Here is a 25,053-nt window from a genome sequence, read left to right on the forward strand (position 1 = left end):
TTTGTGTGACACTTTAGCACCTGCATCTAGTTAAAACTTTTTTATTCTTTTGAAACCTAGTATCTATGGCACATTACAAACTATTGCTCGCCCCCACGCGTTATCTACCGGTATCTTTATTCTTCTGACAAATATGCTGCCACCCCACGCTTTAACACGGGGGGGGGGGTTGGCGACTCGAACCATGGACTTTGAAGAATATTGAGGCCAATATTCATTGGTTTATTTCGTGGTCATAGCCACCCACTATACATGACATGTCAGTTCGATTGGTGGACAACTTTGAGGTGATTAAATACTACAGGTAATTCCATCACTCTAATAAGTCTAAATCAAGATGAAAAGAACAGCAGTAGAGCAAGAAATTAATGATCTTAACCCGCTGATAAGTATACTTGCACATGGTTAAGGTTATGGGGCGAAAATAAACAGAACTACGTCTATTTCCGACACTCCGCCGATCGAAACCCCATTTTACAAAAGTATTGAATGGAAAATAAATGCTTATATTTAGCTTCATTGATAAGGCTCAATAAGTAAATGATTTTAAGGTTTCTTAAGTATTTTGAAATGTCATCATTACAAACAAAAAGGCACGAAACTCACCATCCAATCCACCTCCCGACATGTTGGGAAAAATGTGTCGCGTGCGCTACTAGATATCTGGCCAGGAAGGGCGCGCTTCACCGAAGCAGTTTGCAACATAGCCGCCCCTAAACTGTGAGAAACAGTTTACTTCCTACAGGCAAACGGTGGTTAAAGAACAATGACATTTTTGTGAAACACTAACACTCTAAACAGCGAAGCAATTGGCAAGGGTAATAGGTAACAAGTATAGACTGAACAAGATTTCAAAATGGCCGCCCCATGTTAATGGGTAGGTGAAGATGAAAATAAGCCTCTTTCCCAAACGGACTGCTCCGGGTACAGTTTCATCTGTTTCCAGATTTTGATATCGTCCCTTCAATAGTTAGGAAGGGGGAAGAAAATGGATACAGGGCCCTAGTTGTGACTACAGATTGCCCAGTGGTACACAGAATAACTTGGAAGTCTTGGAAGTTTCCACTGGGGAAAGGGTAATTTTGGGAGCATATGGAAATAACAAATTCAACTCTTAGGCTTCGATAAAGTCATTGGCACGTTTTGTGAGTGCTTAATTGGGAATGATAGGTTTGGATTCCGTTATTGGACGTCGTGTCTTTTGTTAAAATGTTATGACTCTGTTAAATTTTCATTTAAAACAGGGCCTCTAATCTCTTTTGACAAGGTACCAAAAACCGTAAACAAATCGTTTGCATTGTTAACTTACTGAATTCAGATTGGGAAACTTGCCCCCAATGTCGGGTCCCGATATAGCGTCATGGGAACTATGAGAAAAAAAACAGACGGCAAAGCCCATCATAACTGTTTGTATATCAACGGGTTGGAATGACTGCAGTCCATAATAATAATGGACTCGGTTACTTTGTGCCACACGTGTAATTTTTCCAAATTATCACTATTCAGTTAGGATGTTAGTATGAATGGATATATTGTTTTAAAGACTCTCACCAAGATTGTGCGTAGAAGAGAATGGAAAGGAAAACCTCAAGCTCCATTTTGAGGCAAATTTTGGTCACCTAGCCCAGCCACAGCTATTTATCAAAATATTTTAAACTCGGGTTGAAGATGATTATTGCGTCATGGATGGGTGTGGATATCCCTCCACTTTTTTATCAGATTATTTTGACCTTTTGGCAACCCTTAAAAATTTTCCACAAGATTTTATTCTTCTAATTGACAGGTTAGCTAATTTTCTGTTAGCGCTCTGTCCCGCACTGGATCAGGTCTTACGAACGGGAGTGTTACCTGGCAGGACATAGACTGGCTGCATAGCATCACCTCTCTCCCTATTGTACTCAAGGGCATTCTGAAAGGTAAAAGGAAATACTTGATCTGCAAAATGGAGGAAAACATTACCCATTGATTAAAATCATGATTGGCTTGTTGGTTAATACTTCCAGGCTGAGAGCTGGTCAAGTTGTTTCAAGCTTGCTTGCTGAGTGCTGGATTACGTGTTTATTCTTGCATGCTTTGCTCCTTCCTTTTTCTCACAAAATGGTCGGTTTCACAGGACCTCCTCCAACTTGAATGTAGAATTCAATTATAGGAGAAGATGCTCGGGAGGCCTTGAAGTATGATATTGCCGGGATACCTTCAAACAGAAAAGATAACAGACATTATCATTAAGGCAACACTTTTATTAACCCAATGCTCTTGAACATTTTTTCACTACATGTAAAAACAATTATTAAGCCAGCCAAAGTCATGTTGGGGTATTCATAAACTAAAACATTAAAAACAAAAGAGCACCTTTTATAATCACTTCCCAGCATCGTGCGCTTGGGACAGAAACAAGTTTTTAGGTCTTCTTTCGTTCTCCTAAATACCTACTTAGACCAGAAAACAGCAGTTACGATGATTCAAGGGGATAATCAGAGGAAAAAAGTCAAACAAAAACATTCCGGAGTACTTGAGTGTAAAATAACATTTTTACGCTTGATGCCGCCACGGTCATTTATACGCATGTGTGCTTAAGAAGTTTAAAATTACAATTGAAAAATCATTATTATAATAATGTTTATTAATTATGAATCTATTGGTGGAAAGATCCGATGGTCTTGACCTGTTGTCAGCGTTACCTGCTGTGTTGACCTCTTCGGTCATCTTGCACCGTAACTCTTGAATTTTTCGTATGGGAACCCATTCGTGTTGGATAAAAGGACTCTACCTGTCTGTATCATATTCCTAGCTCTGCAATGAAGGTTGTCTATAGGTTTATTGATAGATAGGAAACGAAGCTGTCTTGTAATCTTCCTCTTACTGCATGCACTTTCAGTTAACATGTGATACTAAATTGCGATGAGTAAAATGATTGCGGTTGAGTATGTCTTCTTGAGAAGACTGCAGGATTCTGACTGGGAGTGGAGCTTGTATGGTGTAGAGAAGGATCCAGATGTAGGGGTTAGCTCGGTGAAGCGTTGAGGCGGTAACAATGAAGGTGGGAACAATGGGTGCTGCTCTGGATCCTGGTATTGCATGACCTGAGTCTGTGTCAGTTGAAGTCGACAGTGGGAGAGTAAGCATCTGGGTGCCAAGGGTAGAGAAGACCCATAGGCTAGCTAAGGGGGGAACCTAACTGGGGAGTCCTAGGGTATAGGAGACCCATTGAACTGGGCTGTGAGGACGGGGTGCCAGATATTGCTGATGCTGAAGCCGATGTCTTTGGGAACTGTGTCATGCTTGATGATTTCCATGGCTTCTCGATGCGGCGGGGATACCATCGTCCGATGCTGGTGATGAGTTCAGCTTGACTCCAGTTGATCTGATGATCTTCAGTGTGGGAGTGCTTAATTATCGACGACTTTTCAAGCTCTCCCTTCCTACCATGAGCTTTGTGCTCGTTGAGTAGGGTAGGAAGGTCCCTGCCCGTCTCGCTGATGTACACTTTGCCACATTGGCAAGGAATTCTGTACACCCCTGGTCTACGATGGGGGTTCTGCCGCTGGTCCTTGTGCGAGGTGAGCAGGTTGTGCAACGTCTGCAGTGGGGCTGTGTGGAAAACTCGAATACCGTGCTTGTGGAGAAAACTCTGGATGTGACGGGAAGTACTGCCTAAGTAGGGGAGGGTGATGGAACTAGGGGCCCTAACTAGTTGGCTTTGGGTAAAGGAGACCCTTCAGCCGGAAGTAGATCTAAGATCTTGTGTCTTGACTTGGCTGGGCTTCTATCCGTTACGTTGCAGTGCTGCGGTGATGTTGTGGAGTTCTTGCCTGAGGAATTTTTTGTCGCAGATATTGTATGCCCTGCGGACAAGGGCCCGGTTGACAGACGACTTGATCTTGAGGTGGTGGAAGGACGTACTGTGAAGGTATCTGTCCGTGTGGGTGGGCTTGCGGTAGACTGTGCGGGATAGGCTGCCGTCCTCCTTTCTGATCACCTCAATCAAGAAACGAAATTTTGCCATTACGTTCCTGTTCCATGGTAAACACGGATGCTGCTGTGAAGCCCGTTGAGGTGTTCCAGAAAGAGTCGAAGGTTGTCCTGCCCATGATGCTAAATGACGAAAGTGTCGTCCATATATTGGAAACAAAACTTTGGGTCTGTGGTTATGGCGAGCTGCTCAAATTCCTCCATGAACATGTCAGCCAGAACCAGGGATATAGGAGATCCCATGGAGGTTCCAGCTGACTGTTTGAAGAATTTTTCCCGCCAGCGGAAGCTCGATGAGTTAACATTGGTGAGGAGCAGGTCGTGCAGCTGTTCTGGAGTGAGGTCTGTGGGGTCCTTGAGGGCAGGGTCTGATACAAGTTTGGCCTTGACGATTTTGGCGGCGTAGGAGGTGGGGACATTGGTGAACAGGGAGACGACATCAAAGCTGACCATGACGTCGTCTGGCTGGAGGGTGAGGTCTTGGATGATGGCAGCAAACTGGTCCGAGCTCATGACGTGGTGTTCGGTGTTTCCCACTGAGGGGCGAAAGATTTTGGCGATTTGGGCAATTTTTAACCCAGCGTTAGGTAGCAGGTGAATCGCAAAATTGTTGGGCAAACAGCTAGGTTACCCAACTGCGTTGATTTTCTCCTAAAATATTGGCAAACTTGTCTAATTTTACGCAACAGTTGTAGAAAATATTATTTTTGGAACCATTTCTTTCAACCAGCGTTTTGATCTTTCCGCCCAACAGTTACGTGATTCACCTGGAACCTAACGTTGGGCCGAAAAGTTGTCCAGCGTTTTTATAGTGTAGTTGCGGTAACATGCCAGTGAATGGTTCCGACCCAGGGTGGACGGGGTTAATGAGCTCCACATGGTTCTTGAGCTCCCAATAATCCCGAGTAAAATAATAAGACGTAAGGTTAATTTGATGTATGGTAAAACTGGGGGCCCTTCTTGGTGAGGCTATACAAGGAATTAAAGAAAGACACCTGTACACCTGATACATATAGTTTGTATTTGTTACAGTACATTACACCCTCTGTATACCTTTAAGGTCTATAAGTAAGCCTTAACTACGGGGATGGCATTGATGGTAGGCAATTGTGTCAGGCCAATAATGATACTAAATAAATATAACCCATGATCTATTTGCTGATTATGAGCTCTTCATCCTTGAAGCAGTTGGGATAATTATTGGAGTAGCCTATTATGACCACGATAACAAAAACGAACTTCAGAAAGGCTACAGTTGCGGTGCTGTAGGCCAGCAGGGCTAAGCAATCTCATGCACAGTGTACGTTGGCAAATTTAAACATGCACACGGAGTGAAGCTTCGCGGACAAAACTCCCCAGCGACCTAACTATTAGGCCCATGTAATAAACTTACTGGCTCATCATAGGCCCACATTAGTCTGTATGCACAACACACGGATATAGACCTGCCGATTCGGAGTGCACTGATCAGGGTAAAAACTCGTAGCATTAAAAAGACAAGGGTCCATTCAGAGCACAAATCATCCACAAGAAATGCACATTATTATGGTTTACTGAGGTGTTACTCGGACTTTCACCATCATAAGTCTACTGCAAGAGAACTGCCTGCATATGAAGTCATCATTTTTTTGTTCCACTTCATATATTCCGCCATAGAGCTTGCATTAGGTGATCCTGAAGTTAAGAAAGGAGTCGTTGAATGGAATGGTATTGTGTAGCATTCCGGGGGGGTCTCAACTTCTTTTTATGGATCTGGTAACAATTTTATACCCGCAGGGCCCATATGCCGAACAATTTAAAGTGCATTCTGACAATCAACGTTCAAGGCCTTCCTGCTTTCGTCGATTTAAAATGAATAAATTATATTTATGTAATGTGCATAATGAGGGACCTCTCCTTAGGCCAGGTTGCTTAGATCCTTGTATTTGAAATTCAAATTATACCTACGTTATGTCTGTTTTAGGCAGTCGTATGATTCAGCTTGACGCTGCAACCAGCAGCTTTCCACTGTTATTAGTGAGATGTAAACGGGCTATACGTGTGCATGTGCGTCATTCGAACTTACGCGGTTAAACATGGAGCATCTACCATTTTGTTCGTGGTCAAGTGTCTTATGAATGTACGAAGTAGGCGCCAACAGGTGTGGATGACTTTTTGTACCACGTATGGCACGATCTTTGTTCTGGACTACTGCCTAGAGCCGAAGACTAAGCAAAAGAGTTTATGGCAAAACTGGTGCAGGGAAACAAAAGCACATCGGCTCTGAATGACATTTTCATGCGCAAACCAGCAATGCTAGTTCAAAGGAAACGCGTCCATTGGCTTCAGGTTGTATTTCTTTCAGCTTTTACTGCATTTAAATGTGGTGAGTCTTGCAGTGTTAACCACAGAATGTGCGGGAATACTCTTTAGGCCTACTTGGAAGGAGAATTTCAATTTCAATCAGCCTGACTTAATTGACTGAGCTCATTATTGAGTGTGTCTCGTGGCAAAGCGGGAGAGGGGGGTGGTAAGGAGTGAGAAGAGCCTGGCCATACCACTGAGTATGTCCCCTCAAAAATGGTGCCCACAAAATACTGTTATATTTGAACATTACATTAAGCAACAATAATATTTGTATTTCATCTTCTTGTTTTCAAATTTCAAATCAGAGGGCACTCATTACATGTTTGGATGCAGGTAAAGGACGCGGCTAAATTCATTGTATTGTACATAGTATTAACTAAATGGCCATGTTGAAGAAAGGTAAAATCCTTTCGTACACCTTTTCTAACGGAAAGCTGTTTTCGCTGTAGGACATGCCTGCGTTGATGAACTCGCTGTACCCGTCAACATAAGCGAGAGTGAGGCTGGCTTCGTGTCGACAGCAGATTTTCCTCAGTCGCCCACAAACTGCACGTCCTCGTCGATAATATGGGAAGTCCGGAGCATTGGAAACGCAAGCATCAGTCCTTGGATATCCATTGAGGTCACCGATCTGACTACTTCGGCAAACGCTGAACAGTTTGCCGTGCACTTTGCTCTCTCGCCTGACGGGGAATGGTTCCCCTTGTCCCGGGAGGTCCAGCGTCGCGTTTTTGTCCCCGCTGCCCACGAGTTACGGCTGAAAGCAGAATACTCGTGGACTGGTGAAGAGGAACATCTGAACCAAAGTCATGAATTTCAAGCAAGACTGTCACTTACCAATGAAACAGGTAAGCCTTAGAGGATGCCAAATAATGATAAACACGCAGTGTTTTATTTAATTTAAATTTTTGAAATTCAAACACTATAATTACAAGTCTTCCTTTTTATTATGGTTGATATATTATAATATTTATAACATAAAAAAAAATTTCTGAAAGTATGAAAGTTGTTTAGAACACTTAATTCAATTTTATACTTTTACATGCGTGCTGTATACTTTCTGCATGTTTTTCTAAAAATCTCATGTCAGGTTTCTAGTAGCTTGCATTTTTAACCCACTGCTGCAGATTGCAGAAAAGACATGTTTTGCAGAGAAGTTAGCTACGTAGTGTGCATCCACCCCACTGCCATCTGCGATAGAAAGATTGATTGTCGTAACCAGTGGGTGGACGAGACGGATTGTGGTAAGGCGGTTTTCCTTTATTGAAGAGCAGTATGGGGGATGCATCGCCTGTCCAAATCAACTCAGCATTATTTTTGGTCCATTTTGCGGAGCCATTGCAAGTGAACAGAGGTCGCACGTGCGTTGTTAGTTTGTAACGGATATGCTTACAACATGACAAACGAGTTGTGCAATGGTGGCTTTTTGATATTTCTGTTGATGAATTTTCAAAACGTTTCAAAAAGTGCATGCTTGGATCCAATGCACTCTCTTTAGTCTTCCGGTCTACGTAAATTAAACGCATGTTTCTCATTACACGAAACCACAAACATCAAGCGAGGCATGACGGAGAGGGTCAGGAAATAAACACCTGTCTGCAGTTTGCCCGTCACCATATTGACAAAGTTGTTTCGTTAGCCCAACATTTTGGAAGACCTTTTTGTACACAGTGTGCTTTTTAATTGGAATTAAAGAAGCAGTTCTAACTGTAATACTGGTATAGGAATTTTATTTAAAGATGGTACAAATTATGTGAAAGGGAATACCCCTTGCCTCTTTTTTAAAAGCGGTAGGCCTATTCGTTGGTTTTTGTTTTTTGTTTTTTTGTTTTTTTTTTACACCGAGTATCCATAATCAGGTCCGTGCGTGTTTTGAAATAAAAACTTCTTTTCTTCTTCCTCGGCACCTAATATGCCTTGTGTGGGCAGAGGAGGTGTGTGGCCCGACGAACCTCGACCTCACCCCCGGTCAACAGCTCAACATATCGAGCCCAAACTCCACCAACAGCTTTATCTGTACCTGGGTGATCCGTGCACCATCGTCCAGCGACATCCTTCTCAGGTTTTCCAGCTACCAGCTGTCTAGGAATGTCGTCTTCGTCGTTGCAACGGCAGAGTTCTCTTATGCAGCCCGTTCAGGGCTGGAGAATGTCGTCTTTTTTAGCGCCTTCACGAGCGTCGCTTCCATTCCTCGCTCCCTCAAAATATCCAATTCCACCATATGGGTGTTTTTCATGCACGCGGTGTGGGGCTTGTATGAGCCGTCTGCTTTCTCCTTTCAAGCTCATGCCATCAGCAAGACCGATACATGTAAATGATGAGTTCGTTACATGATAATAAAAACCACTTGCTTTTAAGACCATTCAGCTGTGCATGGCCAGTCCAGGAAACTTCAATCTAATTTAAAATAACAACAAATCCCGAGTTTATCGTGACGGTGTTTTTTGTATGAAAGTCGATGAAGAACACAAGAATTTGTATTCTACGGGAAGCTTTCAGGCGAACACGAGTCCATCCCCATGCATGCTACTCTGCTGTAGGGGCCCTCAAAACCTCTAATGGTTATTGAGTGGGTATTTCATTCTCCACCAGTCTCACTTCTAGTCGTTGTGTCAAAAAGTACACAATGCCTCTATCGAGTTACCAAATGTTTATTGTTATAAAGGATGAGCAAAACGTATACTTGTTGCGAAGAGAATAAATGGACCGTTACACAGTAAAACAAGTATAGGTGCCTACATAGGTGCCTATAAAGGAAAACTTATTTGTTAAATTCTGAAAAACCATTACGCATTGATATCTTATCCTATACACAGTATTCAAAAGTGCAAATTCACATCACAAGGTTAGATTCATAGGTGTCCTCAAATAACAGCACAGTGAATAGTGATAACCATTAGTTTAACTCATATCTTTCACGTGCCAAAGCAGTGTTTTATGTGACACTTTCCTTTCTCCTACTTGCACAGATGCATATTAAAGCACTTCCCAATCTCTGTTTCTCGACAGTGGAATGCAGCGATGGGGACTTTTTATGCACCACGGGAACCGAGTGCATCAATGGAAGCAAAAGGTGCGACGGTATACCGGACTGCGAGGACTTCACCGACGAATTCGCCTGTTCGGGTAAACCTTTCGCTTTTACCTAAATCGTCACCAATTGTCGCTGATCGCGCATCATTTCTTTGAGCTGTCACCGGCAGACTTACCTTATGGAAACTATGGGGTTTTCCGTGCACTCCGCTGATTCTAAAGGGGGAAGACATATACACTCTTTCCGGATGTGCGCTTATGTAAGGGAAAAAGTCACTCTCATAAGCAGTGAGTCCCTCAAAAATCCACTCCTTTGCACAGGTTTTAAAAGGGACTCGCTCTTCTTGAGAGAGAGTTTTTCACTCTTTTGCATTTAGAGGGTACCCTAGTCACGGCAGCACTCTACTAAAATATCTTGCATTTCTGGTGAAGAACATTTCAAATGGACAACTGTATAAGTATACCCTCCCTAAACAGGACGGTGAATCTTTGAAGAAACAAACAAATGAACAAACAGATAATCTAATAAATCAAATGTATCTGATGCGCAGAAATCGAGAGATGTCGGTTCTGTGTTGTGAAGCACTTTCATGATATTGTGAAGGTCTTGAGTTCTCATCCCGCCGGAACGGGTTTACGGGCCAGGAAATAACGGCATCTGCTTTCCTTTTTGCAGAGATGTGTCGTGGTCAATTTTCTTGTGGGGTAGGAGCTTCGGATTGGTGTCTTGAGGGACGATTCGTTTGTGACGGCTACGGAAGCTGTCTGGACTTCCGAGACGAGTTCGGATGCGGTAGGTGCCAGCCGAAAAGCGCCTTCAGCCTTCCTCACAACTCTTTCAGCAGACACCTCATTAAACTGGGTCACCTACTTGGAAACTGAACTTGATACTTGGAAAGCTGAAGGCTTTGCACATAATTTTAATGATTTTTGTTTCCACGAATACAGAAGTGACAGGCCATTTGGGTGAAACGCAGAAGCATAAAAAAACACACGACACGTTTGAAATTTGGCATAATAAGCCGGAGAGGACAAAAATCCCCCTCAGTAGGAAATATTTTGGCTGATCATAGAAAACGACACTTTCATATTAAAACACAAATTTCCTGCTTTATCTCTGCAGCACCTTCGTGCGGGGACGTCAGAATCAACCTTCAACCAACCAGCACCTATCTGCTGACATCTCCCTATTACCCGTCGTCATATCCCATTAGGATCGCCTGTGTTTGGCTGATCACGGCCCCGCCACCAGCTACAAAAATCCTCATCCGGACAGTAAGCATCCGCTTGAACTTCAACGCCGTTCTGAGAGTCGGGGAAGGAGCGAGGGTCAGCCGGAGACGGAGCCGGGTTATCTGGGAGCGGCGAGGGGGCACGGCGCCGCTGGTCGCTACGTCACAAGGTCGCGAGATCTGGGTGACGATGGAGGAATTAAACAACGCGCCCTCGGAGAATTCCCTCCACGGCGTACCAGATCCGCACTTTGCCTTGGAACTCACTGCTTTCGAACGCGATGGTAAGTCATTGCTCAACACTACAAATTCAATAAGATCTGTTCTGTCAAAAACCAGCTGTCTTTGCGAATGGCCTAAATTAAAAAAATATTGGCTTAAATTTGGTATCATGAAATTCAAATTGTCATTATTCTGCAACAGACAATCTAGACATATTAAAGCTATTTTCGACATGCTGCCCAGGGCACATTTGAGGACTACCACAACTGATTCTTCTCTTTGTGAAGCCCTGAGCGAGTAGTCCCCATTCGTGAAATGGGCACCTTGCTTGAGTATGAGGCTGCACTGGCAAGTTTCACCCGCTGGAATGGGTTCTCATCAGCATACGACTATAGGAATAACAGCAATGACAAAGAGGCTTCGTCGGCATAACTTGACTGTGGGAAATGAACGAAGCCGGTTACTAGCAGCTCGTCTTAATTCTAGCCATAGTTAAGTAATTGAGCACGACCGACCTGTGTTTAGCACGTGCACCCTGGCTATCATACCAGTGAGCCATGAATAAAGGAAGTTGACGTTTTCCGTATACGATTTCAGTGAATTGTTCCATCGATGGCCAAGTCGCGTGCGACAGCGGACTGCAGTGTATCCAAGCCTTCGAAAAGTGCGACGGCATCGTCAATTGCTGGGACAACTCTGATGAATATTCATGTGGTACGTGCTGCTACATTATTATTCAAATCTTACGCGCGCTAAATTTTCATGAACTATTTTTCCTGATGGTAGTGTTTTACTATTCATGAACAGCCTCGGAATGTTAAAGTATCATATGGTGTTTCATAATGGGTAATTTGATTTTAATTAAAGATGTATGTTGAGCTCAAAATTATTCTTACCCAGTAGAAAATAAGATACGTTTCTAAATTCTTCATTTGTAAAAGTTATTATGTTGGTACTTCTACTTTATCTTTTGTTGCAATACACAAACCTACATGTGTGTTGGCTAAACATTCCTTTGCATAATAATAGATACGGCTCGGGTTTCTTTTTTGCTCCTGGTAAAAATTATTCACACCCCAGGTTTACATAGGCCTAAGTTGGTTCAAGACGGTTCCTATAAGTATCGTCCACAAGCTTTATCTGCATGTCTCCTGTTGGAAGTTGGCCCACTCTTCCTTGGCGAAAGCCTCCAGCTGGGTCAGGTTGGATGGTCTCCTGGCCATCACTCCAGTCTTCGGCTCCCTCCACAGATTTTCTATTTGATTTAGATCAGGACTTCGACACGCATGCTCATTCCAGTGCATGGCCACCATTGTCCTTGAACCACTACTTTAATACCTTGGCAGTGTGCTTGGGGTCATTGTCCTGCTGGTACGTCCAATCAGGTCCAAGCTCGAGTTTCTCAGCAGACGCTTTCACGTCGTTATCAAGGATCTTGATATAATCCTCCTTTTTCATGATGCCCTGTATCTTAATGAGGTTCCTGGTGCCACTAGCAGAAAAGCAACCTCATGGCATAATGTTTGCCACCACCATGCTTTACGGTTGGGTCTGTTTTCTTCGGCTTGTAATGTTTCACCTTGCTTCCAGCAGACTTAGGCAATATCCATGTGGCCATACAACTACATCTTTGTTTCATCAGACCACAGGACAGATGACCAAAAGGAAGGATTTTGGTACAGATGTGCTCTAGCAAATGCCAGACAAGCCTTCTTATATTTCTTCCTGTGAAGTGGTGTTTTCCTGGGCCTGCGTCCGTGGAGACCTCCTTTGCGCAATACTCGCTGGATGGTTGCCCGTGACGACTTTGTCCCTGCCTTGTCAAGGGTATCAATTAAGCCCTATGACCCGTGGGTTGTTGTAAGCCTCCCGGCAGATTTTTTCTGGCGAGTCTAGGAGATACTTTGCCCTTCCTGCCATGCCCATTGAGGTTTTTTCAACCTCTTATGCTTCCCGATGATAAGCTGAACTGTTGCAACTAGGGACCTCACATTGCTCGGAAATTTCCTTTTAGCCGTTGCCTTCTTTATGGCTGTTCATGATACGCTGGCGTGTATATCCTCACTGAGTTCCTCCTTCTTGGCCATGGTGACGAGTAACTGAAAATGATATGAAAAAGTTTCTTTGAATAGCCATAAAGAAGGCAACGGCTGAAAGGAAATTTCCGAGCAATATGAGGTATACTCTTTGGGGAAGATGGCATATCATCAAAATTTTGAACACAGAGTCATTAAAAGAAGGTATTTATTCTATTGGAACATCTTGAAATAGCTTCATGCCAAAGATTCTTGCAGCTATAGAAAGTGAAAATAAGCAGTATGAATGTAGAATGAAAGGACATTTTTTCTGGAGATTTTGTCTGGGGAATGAATTATTTTGACCGGAAGCAAAAAAGAAACCCGAGCCGTGTCTATCATACAAATGAAGTTAAGCCAACACACGTGTGGGTTTGTGTATTGCAACAAATAGACAAAGGATATAGTGGAAGACTTGACGTAATTGCTTTTACAAATAAAGAATTTAGAAAAGTGTGATATTTTCCTAAGGGTATGAATAATTTTGAGCGCAACTGTATTTGTTCAAAACTCGGCTGTGACGTTAAGTCACTAACCTGTGTTTTGTTCTTCATCATGTATAGGGCAGTGCGACGGTGAGGCCCTTTCATGTGAGATTGTTGAGGAGAAGGATATGCCGTTTTGTGTTGCTGCAGACCTCATTTGTAATGGTCAAGCCGATTGTTATGGTGATTACAAAGATGAGACATTGTGCTGTAAGTGTTAGCGCATCATTTTTCCACTTCGAACGCCTCACTAAATTCTCCTCAAGCAAGCTATGAAGATGACAATCTTTTTACGGAGTGGGTATTTAAAGTACATATTTGTCTTCTCTCTTTTTTGGCAAGTTATATCTATTTCCTTTTGAAGACCTAGCGCCAGCCTAACCCAGAGTATGAAACCTTTACCACTTTCCTGCCTCTTTATCAGCAAACGTGTGTGGGCAGCGACACATCAACCTCGAAGAGTATCCAGACTCACCGTACAACATATCATTTGCAAATGGATTTCCACCAGCTACAGACTGTCTCTGGATATTCACTACAACTCCGGGAGAGAGGTATGTGAGCCGCGTACGGGTCTTGTATTTACATCTCTCCTAATGCAAATACGTGAAAATGGTGATAACAAACACAGCGTAGTAGCTCAGGGATCTCCAATCAGCCGATACATGCTCCAGCGAGGCTCAAACTAGCTAATTCTGCGGATTGTTAGTGTGCAGTTTGATAACCAGTTATTTCTTGTTTAAGGTACATCAGTAGAACAGTTGGGAGTACCTGTGCACGTGGCTACACCAGATAAGACACTTTGGAAGTGTTTATTTCTTTCCAAAACAGGATTCTCGTGGAGGTGATACACCAAACCATGGGCGAATTTGATGATGAAATTGGTGTTGGAGATGGCATTCACCCTACTAATCGTTCATCAAGGCTAGCAACGCACACCTACAAAGTCAGCCCTCGTGCTTTCCTGTCAAAAACAGACACTGTGTGGATGTATTTCTACGGTAGAGACTCTGTAAAGTCTGGAGGATCTTTCTGGTATCAATTTAGCACGTTCCATGAAAGTGAGTAGGAAAAAAACAATCATATTGCCCTTGAGGCAGGCTGTTTTTAACTGTCAGCGACATATACTCTTAAGACGTCAACATCCCGAAGTGGAAACATTTCGACAGTGGGAAGTCGACGTTTAAAGTACCGTAATCCACTATGAAAGATAACTTTCAATTAACATGTCAGCAAGAGAATATCATCATCATCGAATCAAAACAAGCTGATCATTGTTTTTATTTTGACTTTTAGAAACATGTCGTGAGTCAGAGTTTCGTTGCAAATCGAATGGTTTGTGTATGACTGCCGAGCTCCGTTGTGATGGTGCCCCCTGGTGCAGCGATTTTTCCGACGAATTTGGCTGTGGTATGTGCTTTATAAAACCAAAATTAGCTCATCAGTGATTCATTTCTTGTTTGGGGGTGGGATAAAATAGCTTTTCGTTGAGTTTTTGACGGGTCATCTCATTAAGCTGTATAATTGTCAGAAAACGAACGAACAAACAAACTTATCCTGCTTCCCCTGCACGTCCACATCAAAAGACTGTTGTCTATCAAACACGGTCGTAACTATAGATACTGCACGTAGGGAATAGATATTTCATCGCTTATTTTTGCTTTTGCATTTATTTTTAGACCACTGCGGCGGCGTATCGACCATTAATGTGACAGACGGCTTACCGTTCCTACTTCAGGCAAACTTTGAAAAAGATGCCGCCACCTATCCTTACGGCCAGAGCTGCCTATGGCGCGTAGCTGCCTCGTCGGGACGACCAATCAGGATCACCATCAAAGATCTCAGCCTCTCTAACCACAGCTATTTGGTTGTCGGAGAAGGTCTCGAGATAAGCGCAGAGCGTGTTTTCACTGTGATGTCCGGCTCACATGGAAGACAGACGATTGCATCTCGCACCAGCGCCGTGTGGGTCAAATTGGAATCGGTAGAGAGCTGTAATAATCGGTTTGCCATTGAGTTTCAACAATTTAATACCATGCATGTCGGTAAGTGTACAAATCTTATAGTGCTGTAAAAGAATTGAACATTTTGATTTTGTTGAGATACTTAACCTTTAAAACATGCAGATCAGCAGAAAATTGTCAACAGTATATTAAATTTTTCCGCAGAAGTCGTTGTCATTAATCTGGTCGATTCTGAGATGCTCTTGCCCGGTTATTTCTTTGGCTCCTTTCAGAATGTAGCGAAGGTCAGTTTACGTGCCCACTTGAACACAAATGTATACCTGTGGACCAGGTGTGTGATGGGATACCACAGTGTCCGCTCCAGGGAGATGAAGTTGCCTGTGGTAGGTACACCACACCGAAATCCTGCTGTCTCTGATAAGATTGCAAGATTCTTTTATAAGACTTCAAGTGACCTTGACAGTTGGAGGATGGAGGTATTTTCCTACCTCCACGGTTTGAGGTTTAATTCACGAAATAGGAATGCTGTTTCAGTCCTTAAGTTGGAGTTTGATGTCTCGTTACTTGACAGGATCATGTGCGCAGGATGAATACCAGTGTCCTGAAGTCCGTTGTATCGGCTGGCTTGATGACATCTGCGATGGCAGAGTTAATTGCGGAGACCTGTCTGACGAGAAGAACTGTTGTAAGCTCAAAAATGATTCTAATAATTTCAGTGCCTTGCCACTACATTAATTGTAGATGGCATACTGATTCTCAAGAATTTTAGACTGTTTCTGTGATTCTCTGATCACATCACAGTATAAGGATGCGGTAATTGTGTTCCGGCTCCATGTCCTAAAACGCTGTTCATTAAAGATGGATGTATTGCGAGAGCTTGGAGGGTTGATGAGGGTTAAAGGGCTTTCAAAATGGCTGTATGTTTGATCCTTCATTCCTAATCCGTTCCACAATTTATCAATTAATTGTACCTGATGAAAATATCATTATCGTGCAAACAGATCAGCTTTTATCAGTGGCTTGCATTGTGAAATTTAGAAAAGGGATGGGTGTCTCGGACAACTTCACTACGCCGATGTGACCAAATAGGAAGACGTGTGGCCATGATCATGGGACTAAGAGGGCTATTTCTTCCACAATACGCATATGTAGATCCTTGTGGGAAGAGCGACCTTGTCTTGAGCAATGACACAACATCATCACTGACTCTACTGTCGATCAACTATCCACTGCCTTACCCAAATGAGGCCCTGTGTTTCTGGGTCGTGACAGTCGACAAGGGTTCCGTGGTGGTCCTCCACTTCATCAACTTTGACCTGCAGCGTGGTAAAGACTTTTTTACTGTCGGCAGTGGCCACGATCCCTCGGATGCAGACTCGCTGATTGCTCGTCTGAGCAGCGCCCTGGTAAGCGCGCGGGTCATTTCGACGGGGCCCAAGATCTGGCTGAAATTCCAGAGTGATGCATCCATTACTCGGAGAGGATTTTCAGGAACGGTGTCCCAAGCAATCCCTGGAGGTTGGTACTGTCTCTCATTTGGAGCTGATATCACAGACATTAAGCAATTTCCAGCGTAGCCTCTGAGATTCAGCTGTGCCAATTTGGCTCTTTACTTATAGACTTCTTGCAATATTTCGCGGAATTCTTTAAAGAATTTTGCAAAAAAGTTATGAAAAATTTAAGGATTCTTCTAGCAACAGTCTTACTTAATGAGAAACCCAGACTTTCTTTTGATCTCAGTCGATATAATCAAGTCTACGGGAATCCTAGAGCACGATTTTTCATCGCCATAGACCCATATTGTACCCCCCCCTTAAAAATGCCGATTTGTTGCAGTCGGCGCAACTATCGAAAAAGTTAACTGTCAAGGATCTTGCATGTTTTAAACCATAGAAAATAATTTTATATCCTTGACTGTGATTAAGAATACTAAAACACCATTTGCTCTTAATTTCTGACATTTGTGCTTCAATAAACAGGTACCTGTCTGCATGGTGAATTCACATGTCAGCATCAAACGACAGGCCTGACTTGTCTTAACGCTGATGCCGTCTGTGATGGATATGCAGTCTGCAGAGATGGATCAGACGAAGACAACTGCGGTAAGAACTCATCGTCTCAATCTTTCCTTTGTTCTTCTCGCACCCATATGTAAACCAGGTTCATGCAATCCGTTTTGGCTTCAATCGAATATATCTTGAGGAACAAATATATAAATGAAAATATCAATTTCGAGATTTCGGAAGTGTGCATAAGAAAGAAAGATAACGAATAAAGATAAGGTCTCGTGACAGGAAGGGATAAATGTTTACCAACAACTGCTTACACACAGTGACAATAATTCGAACAGTTTTCTAAGTTAAGTTTTAAATTTGATACCAGGTGTATGTGGACCCCGGGATATTTACGTTGGCAGTGAGGCTGTGGTGCTCCAGTCGCCGTCGTACCCAAACCACTATCCTAATCATGTTGCTTGCATGTGGCAAGTCGTGCCCGAGCAAGGGACTTCGTTCGTGATGAGGATCGCCGATTTTGCCATGGAAGACCGCTACGACTTCCTATACGTGACCCGCGGGGCTGTGGCCGCCGGGCTGAACGCCGAGCGTATCTTTGCTCTAACGGGCGAGGACATCTCTCGGCGGACGATGGTGTGGTCGGAAAACGTCTGGCTAACTCTAGAGACTGACGACTCCAAGGCATTCCGAGGATTCTCGATTTTAATCCATCGGCTCAATGTCAGTGAACATAGTGGTAAGCTAAAGTTAGTATGCTGCAGGACTGGGCTCTCAAAATACGCCCACTAAGTACACTCACGTTGTGGTAAGTGAATAACTCATTTTATTTCTCGCAACCTCCAGGTGTGTGCAAAGATGTCGAGTTCCACTGTGGAAGTGGGTTCTGTATAAGTTCAGAATCTGTCTGTGATGGCTACTTGGACTGTCTAAACTACAAAGATGAAGCCAACTGCAGTAAGTAATTTTGTCCGGGTCGGTCAGGCCCATTAGAATTTTAAAACTAATGCCCGGTTGTTACGGACAGGCAAATAGGTATATAAGTATAAATAACAACCCTGGCAGGATATCATCATTTATATTACTGTACTAGTTATTTCATTTTAATTAATTTGTGTTTTATCATTTAGATCTGCGCCTGTAATTTACAAAGCAGAAATGATACTGCCAATGCAAGAGATTGATGTTCAGCGTGTTTGGGGTGGGTCTTTGGATGCAAGACGTTGTCATTATTTGTGGTGAATGTAGTAGGAACAACGCTGTCTTTCCTAACTTGTTTTGGTGTCTCCAGGTGAAATATTCTGTCCAGGGTCGTACAAGTGTGATGACTTATCTGTATTGAACACCACCACCACTGCTCATCCAACTACCTTAGTCTATCACGAACCTATGACCGTGTCAGCTTCATGGCATACGTTATGGACCACTGCTCTGACATCCACTTCTTTAAGCTATGGGAATATCCAAGCACAGTGTATACCAACGGCTCTGGTTTGTAATGGAGAGCAGGACTGTCCAAAACTAGACGACGAAACAGAATGTGGTAATTCATCATTTTTTTGTAGTAATGACTATCGGTGATAGCAACAGTAAGAGATGTTGATGAAGGAGGCTCCAAACTAGTTATCATTGATGTTTTCCTTTATGATCAAATTCCCCAGTCGGCATTATTTACTTAGGATCAGCATGTTAGGAACGAACAGTTGGGATAGTGCTTGACTTGGGGCCCAAACTATTAATATGCAGAAAAAACCTTATTGGTTTCACCGTGTTGCAGATAGGAAGCGATGCCCTGCGGGTTGTGATTGTAGCTACAGTGTTGAAGGAGAATTTGTGGTGTCTTGTGCAAACTGCTGGGATGCTACTACGCTGTCGAACATAGCGGCAACAACCTACACATTGTGAGTACATAAAAAGGTATTTTGCGACAACATGGAAAGCGGGCTAGTAGTCTTGTGATTGCACAGTTTTACAGTAATGCAATTTGGGAGTAGTTATCTTGTGAGAATAACGCTTGGCAAACTCAGTTGGTAAAATAACAGTGAGTAAAATGGAGAGAAATTTAAGTGATGGTCGCCAACATTAGATTGATTCATGTTTTGTGTCCGTCTGCAGACATTTGTCTGGAGTTAATATTAGTCTGGAGGGGGGGATCTTCAAAGAGCTGTCAAACCTGAAAGTGCTGTAAGTGTTAATTTTATTTGTTGCTTTATAGTGTCAGAATGGATCCAGTGTTCATGTTTTTCGCTTCGTTGCAATTAATTCTATGTGTACGTATTTTATAATTTTAACTTTTTAGTCTTTTTTTTTCAAAAGAAGTATGAGAAATGTTTTTACAGTGCAATTTCAATACGAAAATACTCTCTAGGAACCAAATTGATCTGTTATTAAGTTTTTTTTCTTAATTTCAGGTCGTTGAAGAACAACGAGATAAAGGAAATACCACAACGCACTTTTGATGGACTGGATAGCTTAGTGTGGCTGTAAGTCAGACATATTTAAGAATGAAACCCTGATTTCGTTCCAAAGTCTAGAAACAAATGGAATAGGTGTTGACCGTTTTGTATTGAATAGTCACAACGACTGTTTGGATTTCTTTGTAGAGATCTTTCAAATACATCGCTGACGGAGCTTAAGGAATCTGCCATGGAAGAGTTGTCAAATCTCCGCGGAATGTAAGATTGGTCTTAGCAATAACGTATTTTCACTTCTGAATCACATCTGGAAGTGCTGGTTATTCAGTCGAACGATAATAATTTAGCTGGGGTGTCGCTGTTATTTGGAATTTGATTTACCATCATCTTAGTAACGAACCGTTTTCATTTCGAAATATGACGTTTGTATTCTGTACATGCAGCACAATCTTTGATGTACCGCTGAGAAAAATTGAGTCCAATGCTTTCGCTGGACTTGGAAACGTTGAAACACTGTAAGTATCTCGTGACAGCTGCTGCCAGTAATTTGCACTTTTTTTGGTAAATGAAACCAATAGTTGAGCAGATTCCAATTATTCCCTGAAAGATTTTTTTCTTTCTAGAATACTTGTGCGCAACAAAGCAGAGCTGTCCCCATTAGTTGTTGAAGACTCTGCATTTGGAGGGCTCCAAAAAGTCTCAGTACTGTAAGTTTAAGCTCATTTTTCAACCCAAATAATTGATAGCTTTTCCACTATAGTATTGTTGCCAACACCAGATGCATCATAACCCAATCTCTTCGTGATGTCAACGATCAGATGAACTTAAAATCTTATCCCTATTTTTTACAGGTATGTCGATAATCATCGAATATGCTGTTTCTTTCCTGACTCTGTTGAGTGTAAAACTCTGGAACCTGAGCCTCCATTGTTTATGTGCAGTGAACTCATGCCTAATCTCGTCCTTAAAATCTTCATGTGGATACTGGGCGTTAGTGCCCTTGTTGGAAACATCTTCGTGATGATTTGGCGGTGTCGGGAGAAGACACAGGGCAAAGAGAGTCGAATGGTTCATTCCTTCTTTGTGTTCAACCTGGCAGTGTCAGATTCCCTCATGGGCTCCTACATGTTGATCATAGCTGGTGCAGATTTGTACTTCGGCAGTCGGTATTTTGAGATGTCTGACGAATGGCGAGCCAGCATCCCTTGCCGGGTCGCCGGAATGATCTCCATTGTTGCCAGTGAGGCGTCGGTCTTTTTCCTGACCCTCATCAGCATCGATCGGTTCTTGGCAATCGTCTTTCCCTTCAGCTCTCACCACATTCGGCCCAAGGGGGCGAAGGTCATTGCGGTGTGCATATGGGCTGCAACCACGGTAGTCGCACTGGTTCCCACTGTTCTGTCTTCAGACGCGCAGTCAGACGTGTACGGCCTCTCTGATGTCTGCATTGGGTTACCACTTCGGACGAAAGTGACGCAGTATGAGACAAGGCAACAAACGATTGAAGTACAGGGGATCAGCGACATTACTGTAGGAATACCAGTTGCTGTGGCCACCCACGCTTCCTGGTTCTTTTCCATTGCGCTTTTCCTGGGTGTCAATCTGCTATGCTTCTGTCTTATCCTGGCTTGCTACATCGCCATCTTTGTCAACGTTATCAGGTCCGTGAGGCGGGTGCGACGCCACAAGAGCCGCGACGACGAAATACGAATGGCCTTGAAGATGGCGGCCATCGTCTCTACAGATTTCGTCTGCTGGATGCCAGTCATCATGATGGGTATCCTGGCGCAGGCCCGCGTGGTGGTGATACCCACAGAGGCCTATGCTTGGATCGTTGTCTTCATCCTGCCGATCAACTCCTCCCTCAATCCTTATCTCTACACCATCTCAGATCTTTGCTCCCAGAGGCGAAGAGAGACTGCCTCAAAGGAGAGGAAGGCGTCAAGAATCAACTCCGAAACAGGAAACAGCATTATCCTGTCCGAGGCGCATAGTGCAAGTATCAAGCACCTCTAAAATGACTTTTGTATTTACAGAGGACAAATTCAAGCAACGCTATTTCATCAATCTTGGAGTATGCTTAGTTCCTCTATTTCAACACACTCGTTGACGCTTTGTTGATTTAATGAGAATCTTTTCGAAAACTAGGCATTAGGTACAGTATTAGGTAGTTTATTTTCCATATCATTAAATAGAAAATTTATACGAATATTATATCACAATAACAGAAATGATATGAAGATTCTAGATGAAAAGCAAATGCTTGTACAATATCTGAAACCTGTTACTAATATATTGAATATATTACTTTTTATTAAGCATCGCTATGTAAGTTTCAAAGAAAATAAGAAACACAATATATCATTTTCAAGTTTAAAGTTATATCTCATTAAAATAACCTTAAAAATGTATCTCATAAAAAAGAATTCAAAAAATACACACCAAGTACAAATGATTTCGTTTCTAAAAATAGAAACAATGTTTCTAAATGTATATTATTTGGGAAAGCATTTTATTTTGAAATGGAACAACAAAGTCTAGGTTACGTACGTACACTACGCAGAAATGCTTTTACATGTATAGAATAATCATGGGTAATTAACGGACGATGAATACCAAAAGGTATTGATAGATTACCTGAATTAAATATTTCTGTCATAACAATCGTACAAGGTCTCATACATTAGCTATGAACACATATAATATCTTCCAAATGTGTAAACACGATCTTTATCACATCTGCATCGTGTCGTTGAATATATATAGTTTACAAGTAATTTTAAGAGTACGAGGCGTTAAGTGATAACATTTTAAACGCCTTTTATGTAGCATTGGCAGGATGGTTCAAAAACTGTGACTTTTCAAAGGGAAATTATGCATCTGTATTCCAAAACTACAAGAGTCAAACATTCATTTTGGACTTAACTGGGAGAGTTGTAGTCGAGACCGGTTAGATCGAGACCAAGACCAAGGCCAGACGTTACGAGACCAAGGCCTTCGAGAGGGACTGAGGCCAAGATAGCCCGCCAGGCACACTAAATTACCACTCACTGCAACAGTCACAGTGTGTGCATTTGTACTTCTTTGCTGGAAATTCAGCTAGCGACCCCGACGCTGGTTAATCCAAAACAACATCCCAAAACACACAAAAGACTGTTCGAGGTCGGAAAGTCACCATTGAGCACATTTATTTCAAAAAAAATATTAAGAAGAAAAAAACGCGGGAAAAGGGAAAGAGTTCGATATAGGGACAACACTAATTTTCCCTTACAGTGTTATAACAGATGTCAGAAAGTGATAACATGTCCCCAAAACTGGTATTTAGCTGAGGAAATTCCAAAGTATTCACTAAGAGAACTGTGGGGATTTTAGACAAATCTCATAGGTTTGTGCACAGGGGCATCATGTGTTGTCCGTATGTGGAACTCTTTCCCTTAGGCCTACATAGACACTGGTTGCCAGAGGACTTTGATTTAGTTTGATTCTACTGAGATAATTATTCAGTTTAACCATTATTTTAATTATTCATATTAACTATCAGATGCTGTCGTCATTGCTTGAAGTAGAGTATTAAAGAAACGCCAGTACACTGAAGCAAAGAGTTTCATGTTCATTTAGTTGCAAATTTCTGAGTGCCTACGCCAAGCATTTTTCACTTCTAATTTGCTCAGATGCCTCAGGGAGAAAAGTTATAAGGGGGTTCTTGAGATCATCTGGGACGAGTTGATAAATGAATGAAGGAACCACTCGGTGTTGATGTTGCGTTGATAACATTATCTTTTAAAATTCTTCTTTCTTTGAATCTGCTTTTTGAAAAGCTGACTTGTCTCTTCTCGTGCCTGTGATTTAACTCTGCTTGATAAGGTACTGGTACCATTTCTCGCAGGCTGTTCGAAACTGTCCAACGTTACATCAGATCTGGTCGACAGAGGCCTGCAATACTCTGCTAAAAGCTGTGAGCCACCATAAGCTTGGTGACACTTCAGTTTATTGCATACACAATAAACAATGCATTATTCAGGGTAACTGCTGAATGGGGCACCTTTCACTTTATGACCTGAGGCCACTAATAAACCCTTGGCAAAAGACCAAGTTCTTGGCGCTTCTTAATCTCATTGGAGGAGAGGGTACTCACGAAGGGTAACTCCAAATCTCCTAACGACTTGAAGGTTGGTCACGAGTCTCTAATACCATGGTACTGTAAATTGGGCGGGAAACCTTCACTTTTGTTCAGCTTGCAATCAAGTCAACATTGTTTGGAAACAGTTTGGGTTAGTGTTTGAAAGCGGACTGCCACTAAATTGCGTAAAGTACTTCAGGTTGAATAGAATCAGTGCTACAGTAATAGAGATATCAGGAGTCAGGTGACTCAGTTTAGCATCTCTGAATGTCACGAGTACCACATGATTTCATGAAAGCGGACGATTGAACCCCGATGTTGAATTCACATTCAGTGACTCCACCATGCACTCCTTGATTACCGCCAGAAAGCGAATTGAATTTCATTGAAAGTTCAGTATGTTCTAATATAAAAGTTTTATAAATTTACGATTTTTTTGGGAAATGTAAGCCTATCTATAGTTTTCCCATTTGTCACCATTTTGCAATAAAACCTATATAAAATGAGCCCAAGAAAGAATGTATGAAGATATTGTGTGCTCCTTAAACGATGCTAACTGAAATGGTTGAAAGTAGTTCCAATTGTTGAAAGGTCTTCAAAACTATAAAAAAGATCATAATATCAACATTGTCATCTTAACCTGTAATCTCTACGTATATCTTTTCTGAAACCAATACTGAATCTTACACTGGTGAAATATCGATTTATCCTTCTGCTTCTACCTCTATCGCATAGGGTGACGATAAGCATTTAAATCTGCTTGGCCGTCCCCCCCCCACCTAAATAATGGGGGTATATCCCCAATCCCCCACTCCAGGATCTAGTATGCCCATGGAAGACAGCTACGTGGGTGCAAAAAATCAAAGGAGCCGGTCAGTGGGTGGTCAGGCGACATCTCTTCCATTCGATGCCATCGGGCATGCCCAGCCGGTCACTATAGATGGTGTAGCTGTAGCCCAATGACCGTGACGGTCCTGAGAATTCGTCAGCAATTCACGCCCGCATTAATGGTAAATACCGTCCATATTTGCATCAAATGTCTACAGCTCGTCTGGCCGTAGACCTAATGGACCTCAGTACTGATGACTTTTCTAAGGTGCTCAGTGGACCGTGGGCCCCCCACTGGCTCCATAGGAAAGTGCACATGTAAACAAAGTTTGACGTCATCAATACGTAGG

The 25,053-nt window shown here is 42.5% G+C and overlaps 2 protein-coding genes across 2 annotated transcripts; one reads left to right on the forward strand and one right to left on the reverse strand.

The window, feature by feature from the left end:
- Window positions 1–3,766: 3,766 nt before the first annotated feature.
- On the reverse strand, window positions 3,767–4,485 carry LOC147800689 (uncharacterized). The gene is made up of 2 exons (XM_087136139.1): window positions 4,232–4,485; window positions 3,767–4,013 (listed from the first exon to the last, which is right to left on the reverse strand). Exons 1-2 carry the CDS (start codon window positions 4,483–4,485, stop codon window positions 3,767–3,769), a joined length of 501 nt encoding a protein of 166 aa, XP_086992265.1.
- A 1,547-nt stretch (window positions 4,486–6,032) lies between these two features.
- Window positions 6,033–22,367, forward strand: LOC110979654 (uncharacterized). Its single transcript, XM_022235660.2, has 27 exons — window positions 6,033–6,337; window positions 6,768–7,166; window positions 7,446–7,562; window positions 8,248–8,628; window positions 9,328–9,444; window positions 10,028–10,144; window positions 10,475–10,867; window positions 11,403–11,519; window positions 13,444–13,575; window positions 13,790–13,919; window positions 14,197–14,426; window positions 14,662–14,775; window positions 15,045–15,410; window positions 15,602–15,712; window positions 15,901–16,014; window positions 16,482–16,847; window positions 17,309–17,431; window positions 17,712–18,080; window positions 18,188–18,298; window positions 18,633–18,884; window positions 19,119–19,242; window positions 19,457–19,525; window positions 19,753–19,824; window positions 19,945–20,016; window positions 20,199–20,270; window positions 20,379–20,462; window positions 20,607–22,367. The coding sequence occupies exons 1-27, from the start codon at window positions 6,196–6,198 to the stop codon at window positions 21,769–21,771; spliced, it is 5,859 nt and encodes a 1,952-aa protein (XP_022091352.2). The 5' UTR covers window positions 6,033–6,195; the 3' UTR covers window positions 21,772–22,367.
- The last annotated feature ends 2,686 nt before the right edge of the window (window positions 22,368–25,053 follow it).

Source organism: Acanthaster planci, linkage group LG01, assembly GCF_054643075.1.
Source record: "Acanthaster planci isolate LZ-2023a linkage group LG01, COTS_SCS, whole genome shotgun sequence".
NCBI classification, from domain to species: domain Eukaryota; kingdom Metazoa; phylum Echinodermata; class Asteroidea; order Valvatida; family Acanthasteridae; genus Acanthaster; species Acanthaster planci.